Below are 13,755 nucleotides of genomic sequence, written 5' to 3' on the forward strand. Positions count from 1 at the left end.
AGGTAATGACAAACTGAGATCAACCAGTTAGTCCAATACTTTTATTACTGCATGGCTGCCAAACTATTTACATGTTACTAAAGGTTAACCATCTTATATACATACATGTATTCTGAAAACTGCCCATAAACTGGGTGCAGTATAATAATAGCACAGAAGAAACTCTTTAGGCATGACAATCTATTACATATTCATCTGTGGAAATATTTGAAAATCACGAGTTTGAGAAACAGTCCGTAGCAACATGTTCATACAAATGACACTCAGTTCCCTACATAGTAGAGCACAAAAAGAAATAGGATGTTACTGGACATACATGAAGTGTGAACTAATTGTTCAGTGACCAATGAAGAGATGGATGGATGGAGGCAGGCTGAAGGAATGGGTGAATGGACTGAACCTGGAGGGATGAAGAGAGGGTGCTGTGTCAGTGGGGGGGGGGGGTGAGCATATGAAATGAGGGGGTGTTTTTCCCCCCAACATACCAGCAGACTGATACCAACCCCATCCCCTCATTCTCCTGTAGCCACTTGATTAATTCTGGAGTAGACATGACTGACCTGGTAAGAGAAGTCTGGTGCCTGCATGGCCCTGACCAAGGAAGACTCCTGTCCAAATTAAATAGGTGTGACCATGAGTATTCGACCAGGCTTGATATGATCAAAATTTCCTCTTTTGTGGTTGTGTGTGGGTGGCCCTAGCAATGACTCCACATATGGTTATTATTCATTACAGCAAACCAAAAAAAGTATTTGCAGAACGAAAGACAGGGACGGTTTTGTCAAACTGTTTTTCTATTGGACAGCATACCACTAGGATCCTCCCATTTTTGCTCTCTTTGCAGCCGTTTTGCAAAGCGTCGCAACTGAACATTTTGTTTGGGAGAATGAATACACCAGTTCGCCAATGTGCATATTCCACAAAACATTCCCCACTGAGGGAAATGAAGGAAAAAACGGTGTGAGCGGTAAAAAGTTGGCTGTGCTTCAACTCACAACCCTGCATGGCATTGTCTTCCTGATTGATAAGTGGATTTACAATGCTAACAGACTAACTCAGATACTCAACATGCTCAACAGTGACAGTGAGAAAGTTAGGGAGTTAGCCAGAGTCTCGCTCCTTTTGGACTTCGAGGACAAAGGTCTCATTGAGGGAGGTGGTCAAGTTGGTAGGCTGCTCATTGCAGACAATATACCGAAATACCAGCCACTTGTTTCACAGCAGAACATCCCTGGTTATCAGGGCAGGCTTTTGTTGCCAATATTCTCACTGTACATGGCCTTCAGATTGCAGGCCAACAGAAGACACAGGCAGGAGGCTAGGAAAGTAAAGCTTCATGTCAGAGATCTGGGGTAGCTTTCTGTGTAGAGAAAGTGCTGTTTAATCCTTAATGCATTTAGACCTTCATGTTTGAATCCCATCCAATTGTAAAGTCGATATGTGGATTCAAATAAAGTATTGAAAACGTTCTGTTCCTTTAGGCACAAAATAGACCAAAAATGCCACACAAAGTTCATTTTTTTTCTCTGAGTGCTTAACTCAACACAACCCTGTGGATGGTTTGTGCGTTGTGAGAATTAACCCGCATAGCACCTTATGCTCACTAGGGGGTCCCACATGGCAGACACCACTCTGGTCAAAAGTAGTGTATGTTATAGGAAATAGGATGCCAATTGGGATTCACAAGACCCACCAGCTGGTGTCTCTAATCGCTGAAGCGCTTCCGGGGGGCGATGCGTGCCCTGTTGGAGCGTCTGATGTTGGTCTTGGCGTCTCGACAGGGCTGGCAGGTGAACACGTCAGGAACATGGGTGCGACGGATCTTAGCGCAGGACAGGTGCACCCAGGTGCCACACTCACTGCACTCGATCATGGGCCGACCCGCGAACGGCTTCAGGCAAAAACAGGTGATGAGGTCCCAGGAGTCGTCCTCATCTGAGAAGGGCAAAAGAGGACAGACTTTAGTAAATGCAACCTGTAACTTGTCAGTAATGGCTGTAGGGTTGAAGGTATGAGAGAGAAACCAGTGGAACCCTGTTTCTGATTACCTTTGACCAGTAATCAAATACAATATTATGTTTGGGATAATTGTAGCCAATTTAAATTGAACAAATTATGTAGAACTTCCTGGTTCGAATCTTCAAGCTGACCAACTGAAGAAAAAAAATGTAATCTGTCGTTGTGCCATTGAGCAACTGACTTAACTCCAATTTCTCCACTAAGTTGCTATTCTCAAGAGTATAACCGCTAGATGACCGAAAAGGTTAAAGGGACCCTTCATTTTTAGGGATTCGGTTCTATTTGGGAAGAGATCTCAAGTCTGGGTCCTGTACTCACCTTGCGTCTTGCTCTGATCTCCAGGCGTGTCCTCTCCATCGCTCCCCCCATGGTGACTCTGGTAGTGACTCCCTCCCTGCTCCTGGTCAGGGCTACTGTTACTGCTGCCCTCTGTGTAGTAGCCCGTCTCCTGATCTTCAGCCAGTTGACCCCTCAACCTCCTGTCCATCACCATCCTCAGGATATCTGACCTCTGAACCCTGTCCATCCCCTCTTCACTCCCCGACCTCTCCCAACTCTCCCCCGCCTCTTTGTCATTTGTCCTCTTCTTCGCCAGTTCTGTTTCACCGTCAGCCAACGGGCTGTGAGGGCTAGATCTCCTTCCTGCGACACTGGGCTCCGTCTCAGAATGTCCTCTCGTCATGTCAACTGGCTTATCTGTCAAATCCTCCTCTCCACTTCTAGTTTTCTGAAGGGTTGTAGTATTACTCCTCCCAGGAGATCCAGAGTCCAGTGTTTCTGTTGGTCCAGTGTTGTTCTTGTCCCAGTGGACAGACAGAGTGCTACTTGGGGTTGCTTCAGGGAAGAGTTGAGTCAGGGACAATTGGGGAAGTTTAGAATCATGTTGGGGAAGCGCCAGGGGAGGTGTTATGTTGTCAGTAGGACAGATGATGTGATTATTCTGATCAGACTCAGGCTGGAGTGGCTCATGGACCTCTGTGATTCTGCTGACTGCTGTTTTGGGAGTAGCCTGTTTTGATTTGGGAAACTTCTTGGCATCTCCTCCTTTAGGCTTTTTCTCTCCCTGGCTAGACACGCCTGGCTTCTTGTCTGACCTCCTCCTCTTCACCTTCTCCTTATGTGTGTGGGGGGGCGACTCTGGGTTAGAAGAGGTCAGGTAGGCCCAGGGGCTGGTACTGTGGCTGGTGTTGCAAGGACTGCTCTCCTTGGATTTGCTCTCACTACACCACCATTCCTATACAGAGACACATCAGCAGGTAAATAACACTGAAATATAAAACCCTGGCAGAATTCAAGACATCATTCTACAGTAATTGAAATAGTGTATGCATGATTGTATTTGACAGCAATCTGGAGTTACTTGAACAGATTAAACTGTTTATATCAACTTACTTCCGTTGGATAGGGTATGTATCCAGCATAGGCCAGCACAAAGGTGCAGAACTGGTTGAAGTCTTCAACGGTGCGTTTTCTCTTTCTCTGTGGAAACAAACATGCTGTTATAGACTATAAAAAGGGCCATTAAAGCAGGCTCTTAAACCTTCATGAAGCATTATTCGTCATGAGTGCCTCACTCCCGTCCATGGCCACTACGGTACAGGAAGGTAAATCAAACAAATGTTACTATGTACTGTCTAGCATAATATATCCGTTTGTTTTAGCTAGATTGTGGAGGGAGTGACAGACAAAGTACATCCTTAGGGTTCTGAAAAGAAAATCCGACTATTCGATGCATTAGGTGTGCTGAAAAACCCGCCCCAATAGCCTAGGCTACTATTAACCGAAGAGCGAGAGGCGCCGCACAAACACCAACCAGCCAGCTGTATGTAGTCTGTAGGCTACTTCGTCCGATTGACAACATCGACCACATTATGTAAGAGACAATCCGGTGTGTGAAAGCAAGCATCACCGTAATATTATAACAATCCTACGGATTTAATAAATCGAAGCCAACACCTTTGTGAAATGTAAAAGATAACCTGTATCGGTGGACTAAGTCGGTGTGGTCAAGAAAAATAATCTACATTGACTTTAAAACAGGACCGATCAGCTTTAAGAAACCAAAGCTTAAGGATAAGTTTATGGAAATAAGCTTTCGAAATGCCTCACACGAATGACACAAAATGGACATTCCGAATAGAATACACACATAACGCATGAAAATCAATCCTAAATATAAAAGCTTATGACTTGTTAATCTTGCTTGATTCTAGACTACAGTAGCCTACACTAGTTTATTCAGTATGACACTCGATGATAGGCTATAACAACTTACATCTCCCGATTGAACGTTAAGTCTCGTTAATGTATGTAATGGTAACATTATACTTGAGTGAGCAAAAACGCAGCGGACGGACTCTAATGGGGGATGGGAGGAAACAAACGATCGTTGACTGAAATAGATGTGTAGCAATAGGTGCATGACAGCAACACTGACTGAACCGTTAACACACAAAGAAGCCGGTCTCAATGGTTTGTATTTCGGAACGTCGTTTTTTCACAGTCATTTAAACAAAAGCCACAACTTTTTTTTAAGGTTGTCTAATCTTACTGACATTATCATCCAATTAGAGATTTCAATGGGGGAAAATAGATTAGGCCTAGGTTACTTCATGTCTCCACACAAGGATCTGCAACGGGAAAAACACGGTGTCCAAAATCACTCCGGTTCTTAAAAAGTAATTTCATCTAAAGATGGCGACGAAGATGTAACTTCATCATAACCTGATTGCTGGGGCGGTTACCAATACCACAGTGGGAGAGTGAATGACTGAAGTATGCTTATAAAATAACACCTTCGCATCTCATAACCAGTTTAGCTGTAGCCTGTCTACATTTGCTAAAGTTTCATCAGATAGCCTGCTATAATCTACTATATTTGTCATTTAAAAAAGAAAGTTGCGATTACAGATCAACTTGTGCCAAATATGTCAGCGACACAATAGAATTCCTCCTGACATGGCTTCTGTAGGTTAGCCCTACACACTCGATCTGCGCAGGAAAAATAAGTTGTGTCAAACCTCGCCTGGGCAGAGACTAATATACACGTTTTGGATATAGTGCAAAATAAAGAGCATCCATCTATCGTCGACAGCTTTTTACGGTTTCCATCATTTTAGTTTTTTAAATAAGGTTAAGCGAATAAACAACATTGTTTTATGTCCAATTCCAAGACGAGCGCCTTGGACACACCGACAACACGCGAACAAACTGCTAGTACCACCCGGAACCGTGCTTTGTTGTTAGCAGGCCTAACTGTATCACTTTTGAAAGAAAATAACAATAATGTAGGCTAATACGAATGTAATAAACCATAACCATGCTACACACCTGGGTTAACATTGTTGTCTGTCACTGTGTAGATCAACTGGAAACAAAATAGCTGAGGGTGATGTCTTCTGTCCTTGCTGCGTTGTACTGTAGCCGTCCTGAGTTTCAGTCGAAGCAATCGGTTCTTGTTTTAGGATGAAAATCTCTTAGAAAAAGAAGTAGGCTAGACATTCTAGCATTGTCAGCAACTCTTCCGAAATGTTGCCAACTAGTTGATCCACAAAATGTTCAATTATAAAACATTCAGCCGCTAAATGTAGACTAAGAACAACAATCAAGTCTACTTTGCTTCTCTGAACAATCGTTAAAATGCAGCACAAAGTGTCCTATGATGAAAAAACGAACGAAAAGTACACTGAATTTGTAAGGGTGGGAGACTCGTGAAACGATCGCATTCTATCAGTGACATCACTCCGCTGTGCAGGACAGTATATCTATGGACAGTTCCGCTCCAAAAGAGGGTTTCTCATTTTTCGAAAAGAGATGAATTATAAAATAATTAACAATAACCTGCTTGCAGGTAAAAACAAACACGTTTGAAATTTGCTGCACTATAATATATTGTAATTTTTATTTACAAGGTCAACCAAAAACAAAACTTTCAACACACAGCATACAGTATATATTAGTGGAACACCCTGTCAGTTAGATGGTTCAGTCCATCCATCAGCTGGTATACTACAATAAATGTATCATATCTCCCGCGAAAAGTCGGCTACAAATGGATCACAGTTATTTCAGTTTGTAGTGATTTAAAGCTCTTTACTTCGTGTTTTTTTATAGTTACTTCGTGAGTCACATAAAACACTATATTTCACTATAGCTTTATCAAATTGTTTTCGCTGTGTATTTATTAGTTCAACTTTACAACGACGGGTTATTGTTTGGCTGGGACCTACATTCTATAATCTACCAGTAGAAGGTGGTGTAACCCCACTGAGAAAATCTCTGATTTGGAGTAGTACATAATCTTGCCTTATTAACTAATGAAGTTGAAATTTCTTAAACATAACACACAACACATTAAAATGTATTATTTTTGCATGATATATTTCTTAATTACTGCGTAGATGCCGCGTGCCATGTCAAAAGAATTCGGTGCAATTGACAAATAACAGGCTCAAAGTCTGCATTCTGGATTAGTCTGTTAAATTACTTAAATGCAGCACAATAGAATTCATGCTAAAATGCACTGCATCCATGTTGAGACCAGGCTCTTTGGATTACCTAGAACAGAGGACAAGCCCTAATCAAGCTACAATTTAAAAACGAATACAGTGCTCAGACTGAAACCTGCAATGTTGCTTTGAGACAAAATATATAATTGTTAGAATAAAAATAAATTATATATCAATCAATCAAATTCAATCAAATTTTATTTGTAAAGCGCCTTACAACAGCCAAAAGGTGCACAAGGCGCTTTCCATTAAAAGCTTCAGTAGACAACAGAATATAAAAAATATTAAAACATATAAAAATATAAGATAAATGAAGAAAAATGTATATGTACATATATATACACATACACCCGCATACGCATATACACACACATACACATACATACACATAAAATATATAAAATGAGCAGACGAGTCAGAGATTACGTGTTAAAAGCCTGTCTGAACAGATGTGTTTTCAACTGCGCTTTAAAAACACTGAACACGGTAATGTTACGCAGGGATGGTGGTAAAGCGTTCCACAGAGTTGGGCCCTGAACTGCAAATGATCGGCCTCCAAACTTTTTGTATTTGAATTTGGGAATGACCAGAGAGGTGTATTCAGAGGAGCGGAGAGCTCTAGCAGGTTGGTAGACCGTTACTAATTCGGCGAGGTAGGCCGAATTATATATATATATATAAATATATATGAATATACATTCGGTACCAGTCAGAGGTTTGGACACACCTACTCATTTAAAGGTATTTCTTTATTTTTACTATTTTCCAAGGAAGATTAATATTGAGGAAATCAAACTATGAAATAACACATAAATCAGGAAAGTGTTAAATAAATTAAAATAGATTTAATATTGTAGATTCTTCAAGTAGCCACCCTTTTCCTTGATGGCGGCTTTGCGCACTCTTGGCATTCTCTCATTCTCTCATTTTATATAATTTTTTTAAGTTTAACAATGAGTTGCATATAAATCTGAGATACGATCATGAAAAAACTCAATGATACAGAGTTCAGCATTTTAGTCCCAGTGTGTGTGTGTGTGTGTGTGTGTGTTGTTGTGGGGGGGGGGGGGGTTATGTATCCTGCCCTCCCCAGGGGTCTCTGTATCTGTTGAAACTGATGACCTGACAGTGGAACTCTGTCAAGGGGTGTGGCATTGGCATCACTTCCTCCCACTGTCCCTGCCCACTGTGGTACACCTGGACTTCATCAGTGATCTCGTCAGGTGAGTAGTCTCCTCCCAGGATGTATATTCGGTTGGCCACACCAACAGCACCTGCGTTGAACCCGGCACACTCAAATGACCCCTCCCCTTGCCACACACATGTTTCCGGACAGAACTTGTATACCTAAACACAGAAGACAGGGCTTTTGTAGACTGTGTGTGTGGTCATGTCAGCGATTTTAGACAACTGTCAGGCTTGTTTTATTATGTAAAACAAAAACAACAAATGTAACAAGAAGACATTTAGGACATCAATAAATAGAACAACCAATAAAGCAAGTCAAACAGCCAGCAAACAAGCCAGTCAACAAAAAAGTCAAACCAAAAAGTCAGCCAACCAGCCAATAAATGAACTTCTCTTTTACCTTATAGGTAGACAGGTCACAGAGGTGTAGAGTGTGGTTGACAGACACAGCCTTGACCAAGGTGGCATGGAAGAACTGTCCGAATTCTGCCACTAAGCGACTCCACTGATCCAAGACGGCGTCATAGCGCAGAAAACAGTCCAGCAAAGGGTTAAAGGAGTCTGATATCTCCACTGAAGACCCCAACGCATAGATTACGCTGCCGCACACACTGGTTTCTTTACAATACAAAGCAACAGAGAGGCTTAGGTGTGTGTATTTGTTTGTTTGTTTGTTTGTGTGTGTGTGTGTGTGGGGGGGGGGGGGGTACCTGGGAAGTAGATAGCTGTGGGCTGAGGGCTGACAGCTGTCCAGGTTTCGGCCTGAGGGTTATAGTACTCCACCTACAGACAATTGTCATTACCAGCATTATCATGAACACTACCAAAATCAGCATAATACCTATTATCATTAACACCATCAAGAACATCATTATTATCACTGTTATCATTAACTCCCTAATAATCATCATCACTATTGTCATTAACACAACCACAATCATCAACATCACTATTATCATTAACCCTAATATCATCATCACTATTATAATGATCACCAACACAATTATTATCATCCTCATCATTATTATCCTTAACACCACCACCAACATCATCATCACTATTATCATTAACACCACCATAAAAATCATCATCACTATTATCATTTAGACTACCACAATCATCATCATCACTATTATCCTCAACACCACCAACATCATTATCATCACTATTCTCATTAACCCTAATATCATCCTCACTATTATAATGATCACCAACACAATTATTATCATCCTCATCATTATTATCCTTAACACCACCACCAACATCATCATCACTATTATCATTAACACCACCACAAACATCATCATCACTATTATCATTAAGACTACCACAATCATCATCATCACTATTATCCTTAACACCACCACCAACATCATTATCATCACTATTATCATTAACACCAATATCACCATCACTAGAATTATTAACACCACCACTATTCCAATCATCACTATTATCATTACCACCGATGTAATCATCTTCATTATTCTCATTAACACCACCACCATAATCATAATCATCACTATTCTCAGCAACACTACCTCCATAACCATAACCACTACATCAACACCACCATCATCCTTTTCATGTTTACAATTCACAGTTGTCTCCATCAGAATAATCCCCATTCCAGTCTTCATCATTACCATCATCATCATCATTAACAACATCATCATGGTCATCCCCTCCACCATCATAATCAACATCTTCATCCTCACCTCCACTAGGCCTCCTTCTCTCTCTCCTCTGGTCCTCCCTCCAATCACGTACAGCCTGCCCAGTGTGGTGACAGCTGAATGCATGGTACGAGGTTTCCCCATGTTAGGAGCAGGAGTGCAGCTGTGTGTGATGGGGCAGTAGCACCAGACCTCTGCTGTGGCATCATGGAACGGCTCTGCCACATGAAGACGCACTGTACGGCAACAGTTGCCCCGACAACCACCTGTCACAAATAACTTAAAGAACGGAGAGGAAATGAATTAAGCATGATTGTTAATCATAGTTACATTTCAATTCCAGCATGGTGTTACTGTCTGTGTGAGGTTGTGTAAATGTTGTGTGCATCTGCGAGGAAGTGAAAAAAACATATATTGTTATTTGAACATACGGACATTTGATCTTCATTTCCACACTATTGACTTATTAAGGTATCATTATTTAAGAAATAGTATGTAGTTTATGTTACATTTATCTGTCGATAGTGTTGAAATGAAGATCAAAGATCCATACGTTTAAATATAAAAAATAGATTTTCACTGGGTGTACGGAAAGCACTTTTTGTGTGTGTATACTTTCTCAGCATAGCTGGTGACAGAAGAACCTGGGGGATCAGGGATCACACTTGTCCCCACCCCCTGGTCCTGAGGGAGCTCTCTCCATTGGTCTGTGTCCAGGCAGTAGCAGAAAGCATGGTATGTCTCTCCATTCTCCTCAGTCTTGTGGACATAGATGTAAGAATGTGTGGTTGCAGGTCTGGCATCTGGCAACAGACCACTCAGCTGTGTCTGTCTGCTTAGGGCATCGCTTATCAGACAAACACATAACTTGTCGCCTGACAGAAGATCATCAGTACGGGCAAGGACCTAAACCGACAAAAACACACAGACATTTTGATAGGTAAAAACGCTTATGGTACGTGTGAACATGTGTGTGCGTGTGACACTTGCGTGTGTACCTGCAGTGTTGGTGTGGGTACGTGGTGTAGTCTGAGCAGTGTAAGCAGCCGTGATAACAACGCCTGTCTGGTCCATAGGTCGTGAGCGATCCACTTTAGCATAGACCTCACCGCCATTTCTTCACTGGGCACACCCAGATCGTCCGACTCCAGACACACCTCCAGAGTGGCCACCTGGAAGGAGAGGAAGTAAAGGTTCCATGTGGGTCCCTATTCTCCACCCTTCCCCTGAAGCGTACATCATGTCTAGTTTTTTGCTTGGATTTTACTATGGTATAAACACCCTCCAATCCCTTTGTGCTTCATGGATTCAAGGATTTCACAGCCATGTATTGTCATAAATGATTTGTGCTTGTTTGCATTTTGGGGTTTTAGGCTGGGTATCCGTATGAGACAACAGCTGATGGTAAAAGGGCTTTATAAAATACATTTCATTGATCCTATAAAGTTTGGATGGAGCCTATGAAAAGTGCTCCTCACCGACATGTCCAGAAAGTCCGGGGTCATTGAGAGGTCATAGAAGTTCTGAACTACAAAGTCAGTGGCTCGCTGGAGTAGGGAAGCTGAGCCATATCCCTCGGCAAGGGCCAATAGTGTCAGGCAGTTTGAGAGTTCCAGGGTTCCAACCAGGAAGTCACTACAGGCTCTAGAGAGCACTGATACCTGGAAAACAGAACACTGGTCAACACATTCTATTCACTGCTACCCTCTACTCTATTCACTGTATATCAGTCATATACCTAAAGACCTGTTCCCCCCACATTGACCCAACACTGGTATTCCATATACAGTAATGTGAGTACAGAACACTGTACATTTAATTTTTGGTATATATTTGGACAAATTGATATTTGAGCTAAATTCCAGCCAAATTAATTGATAATGGTAAACAAATGTAACTCGTTGGGAGTTGCTCTGACAGGACAAGGTGGAAAAAAAAGACTTTGTGTCTGACCAAGGTCTAGGGACCACACCTCAGGAGTACCAGGCTTGAAAGACACGTACTGTAGCTGTCCCTGCCCAAAGTCCTCCTGGTTGTGTTGCAGATCAAGACAATACCTGACCATTCCAACCATCAATCTGCTGACCATTCCACACCACCGGATTGTCCTTGTACATCTCATCATGCTTCTGACCTGGATTATGTTTTACAGACTCTTTACAGACACACACCACATGCCTTTATTAATTACTACAACTTTTGTTCTTTAATGTTCACCCAGCACAGCCAGAAGTGGACTGGCTACACCTCCTAGCCTGGTTCCTCTCTGTGTTTCTCCCTAAGTTTCAGCCCCTTTTAGGCAGTTTTTCCTAGCCACTGTGCATCAACACCGTTGTGGCTTGCTCCTTGGGGTTTCTGGCTGGGTGTTTTTTAAAAGCACTTTGTGACAACTGATGATGTAAAAAGGGCTTTATAAATAAATGTGACTGATTATTTCAAATAGCAAATTATCCCTTTACAATACACTGAGGCAAATGATAGAGCATTATTTTGGGATATGCCTCTGTAGTGTACCTGTAAGAAAGAGGCCAGCTGAAACAGCATGTCTATGTTTTCCTGGGTGATGACAATCTTTCCAGAGTAACAGAAGTCCAGGAAGTAGCGCACAGCGTCGGGTGACTGGTTACTCAGGGTTACCATCCCATCGCCGCACTCACGCATGTCCACTTCAAACATGGCCCTTAAGACAGAGAACTGTTAGAGCACACACACACACACACACACAACACATCGAACACCCTTCCCACCACCACCAAACACACACACCAACCTGAAGAAGTCGCTGCAGGCTGCCAGGACACAGCGGTGACAAGGGAATTTCTGGCCCTGGACTGTTATAGTAAAGTCAAACAGCAGGCCTCTCTCTCTAAACGATCTGAGCATGCTCAGTAGCTGCTGGCCATGAGCCTCTGACACACACAGTTCTGACCTAGGCCCCGGAACAACAGGAAGACTGTTGGGAACATAATCAGATCCCTTGGACTGGGGTTCTGATCCCTCAGATCGCGGGTCCATTATCACTCAAGAGTCTGAGACAGAATCAGTTCACAGGAAATCATTACTTTTTTGCATCATGAGGCAAAAACAGCTAAATACACGACTACAACACAAAACAACCTATAGTACATATTTTAAGCTCTCAGACTGTATCACTACTAGGTTTCTTATGTAACTGATATTATTATGTACAGATACTCCAAAAATGATTTTTAAATAAAATCTACAAATGAGGTATATTGAAAGCAGATGCTTCCATACAGGTGTAAAATGAATCAGATGATAAGTAGAAAAACATTTTCAACTCAAGTTGCCCAGTAAGTTGTCTAGAAGAAGAGATCTAAGTGATTTTGAAAGAAGGGTGATGGTTAGGGCATTGTTGGTCAGTGGATGTTTTAAGATTCAATTCAAATTTAACAATTAAAATGACTGATTCTAGACTGTCACATGAAACAGTGTTTTCTCATGGAAGAATGGTTTTGCATCCCTCTAAAAGGGCTCCATACAGTTGTAGAATCAACACCCAATGGCCTGTTCAGACACTTCATTTGGTTGTTCCCTTTACCTTGGCCTTAACATGTATGTCTGTACAACCAGTTCTGTTAATTAGTTGTGTGCTTTTTCCTGTACAAACTATACAGTAGTCTACATATCCTTATCATAGAGGAAGTTAGACAGTTTAATGACAGGAAAGGATAAGAAAATATTTATAGCAGTCAATGTAACTTAATGTCTTCACGTCGGTTATGAATTGCTCCAAAGCAATTAAGTAGTGCATCCGCGTTTTAATTAGCATGACAGAGCGAAACTAAGCAGACTATTCGTTCCCTAAATCTTCTAAACTTGGTCTTGCGGTAACGTTTGCTTTCTATCGGTTTGATAAGACAATCACAGTCTATGTCTGTAAACAACGTTATGCGGTGCAACTTACGGTTTCAGCACCACGGAGAGCTCTCACCATAGCGGAAGAATGAAGCCACGCGTGGATATGACGTTCCTGGCCATAGATATAGATATACGATCTGAAAATGCGATCCGGGATCTTTGTGAACAATATATATTTCAAAAAATCCCATTTTGGGCTCAACGTGTAATATTTTCTTCAGATATACATAAATTATAAATGGAATCACTGTCATACACTCTCTGTAAGCTATTCAATTATATGTCTGAACAAAAGCCCACCCCGGCTTCTCTCTGTGTGGTAAGGAAACAAGTGCATTCTAGTTGCTGTTGAATAGCTGACAACAGATCTGAAAGTGAGAACCAACTCTGTTTGGACAGACTGAAAAACACAAAGTCAATGCAGACGTCATCTGACAATATTTGGGCATATTTAGCTTTTGTGCAATATTTTGATGGAGAGT

At 41.7% G+C, this 13,755-nt stretch overlaps 2 protein-coding genes across 7 annotated transcripts; both read right to left on the bottom strand.

The window, feature by feature from the left end:
- Positions 1 to 27: 27 nt before the first annotated feature.
- Positions 28 to 5,755, bottom strand: LOC105010671 (PHD finger protein 13). Of its 3 annotated transcripts, none has more exons than XR_004576275.1 (5): positions 5,350 to 5,755; positions 3,412 to 3,498; positions 2,338 to 3,253; positions 561 to 1,935; positions 28 to 400 (listed from the first exon to the last, which is right to left on the bottom strand). XR_004576275.1 is itself a non-coding variant. In XM_010870155.3 (5 exons), the coding sequence occupies exons 1-4, from the start codon at positions 5,359 to 5,361 to the stop codon at positions 1,706 to 1,708; spliced, it is 1,245 nt and encodes a 414-aa protein (XP_010868457.1). In that variant the 5' UTR covers positions 5,362 to 5,755; the 3' UTR covers positions 28 to 400; positions 1,694 to 1,705. The 3 variants fall into 3 exon arrangements, 2 of the variants coding, with proteins under 2 accessions (XP_010868457.1, XP_019905276.1); XM_010870155.3 differs by having other exon boundaries at positions 1,694 to 1,935; XM_020049717.2 differs by having other exon boundaries at positions 28 to 1,935.
- A 1,502-nt stretch (positions 5,756 to 7,257) lies between these two features.
- kbtbd3 (kelch repeat and BTB (POZ) domain containing 3) lies at positions 7,258 to 13,364 on the bottom strand. Of its 4 annotated transcripts, none has more exons than XM_034287534.1 (10): positions 13,320 to 13,364; positions 12,162 to 12,420; positions 11,906 to 12,071; positions 10,870 to 11,052; positions 10,390 to 10,563; positions 10,007 to 10,297; positions 9,434 to 9,670; positions 8,426 to 8,498; positions 8,116 to 8,333; positions 7,258 to 7,874 (listed from the first exon to the last, which is right to left on the bottom strand). In XM_034287534.1, the coding sequence occupies exons 2-10, from the start codon at positions 12,404 to 12,406 to the stop codon at positions 7,599 to 7,601; spliced, it is 1,863 nt and encodes a 620-aa protein (XP_034143425.1). In that variant the 5' UTR covers positions 12,407 to 12,420; positions 13,320 to 13,364; the 3' UTR covers positions 7,258 to 7,598. The 4 variants fall into 4 exon arrangements, with proteins under 4 accessions (XP_034143425.1, XP_019900917.2, XP_019900924.2 ...); XM_020045358.3 differs by having other exon boundaries at positions 12,162 to 12,320; positions 13,320 to 13,339; XM_034287587.1 differs by having other exon boundaries at positions 7,760 to 7,874; positions 8,116 to 8,220.
- Between the last annotated feature and the right edge of the window lie 391 nt (positions 13,365 to 13,755).

This window comes from Esox lucius, chromosome 1 (genome assembly GCF_011004845.1).
Source record: "Esox lucius isolate fEsoLuc1 chromosome 1, fEsoLuc1.pri, whole genome shotgun sequence".
In the NCBI taxonomy this organism is placed as follows: domain Eukaryota; kingdom Metazoa; phylum Chordata; class Actinopteri; order Esociformes; family Esocidae; genus Esox; species Esox lucius.

Bases quoted from the DNA above. Each gene is read 5' to 3' on its own strand.
- LOC105010671 (XM_010870155.3), bottom strand. The intron at 3,254-3,411 runs GTAAGTTGATAT...GTCTCTGTATAG, and splicing joins ACATACCCTATCCAACGGAA to GAATGGTGGTGTAGTGAGAG. The intron at 1,936-2,337 runs GTGAGTACAGGA...TGCCCTTCTCAG, and splicing joins AGATCAGAGCAAGACGCAAG to ATGAGGACGACTCCTGGGAC.
- kbtbd3 (XM_034287534.1), bottom strand. From the start codon at position 12,406: ATGGACCCGCGATCTGAGGGATCAGAACCCCAGTCCAAGGGATCTGAT. The intron at 10,564-10,869 runs GTGAGGAGCACT...CTCTCCTTCCAG, and splicing joins CGGACTTTCTGGACATGTCG to GTGGCCACTCTGGAGGTGTG. The intron at 9,671-10,006 runs GTATACACACAC...CCGTTCTTTAAG, and splicing joins TCACCAGCTATGCTGAGAAA to TTATTTGTGACAGGTGGTTG.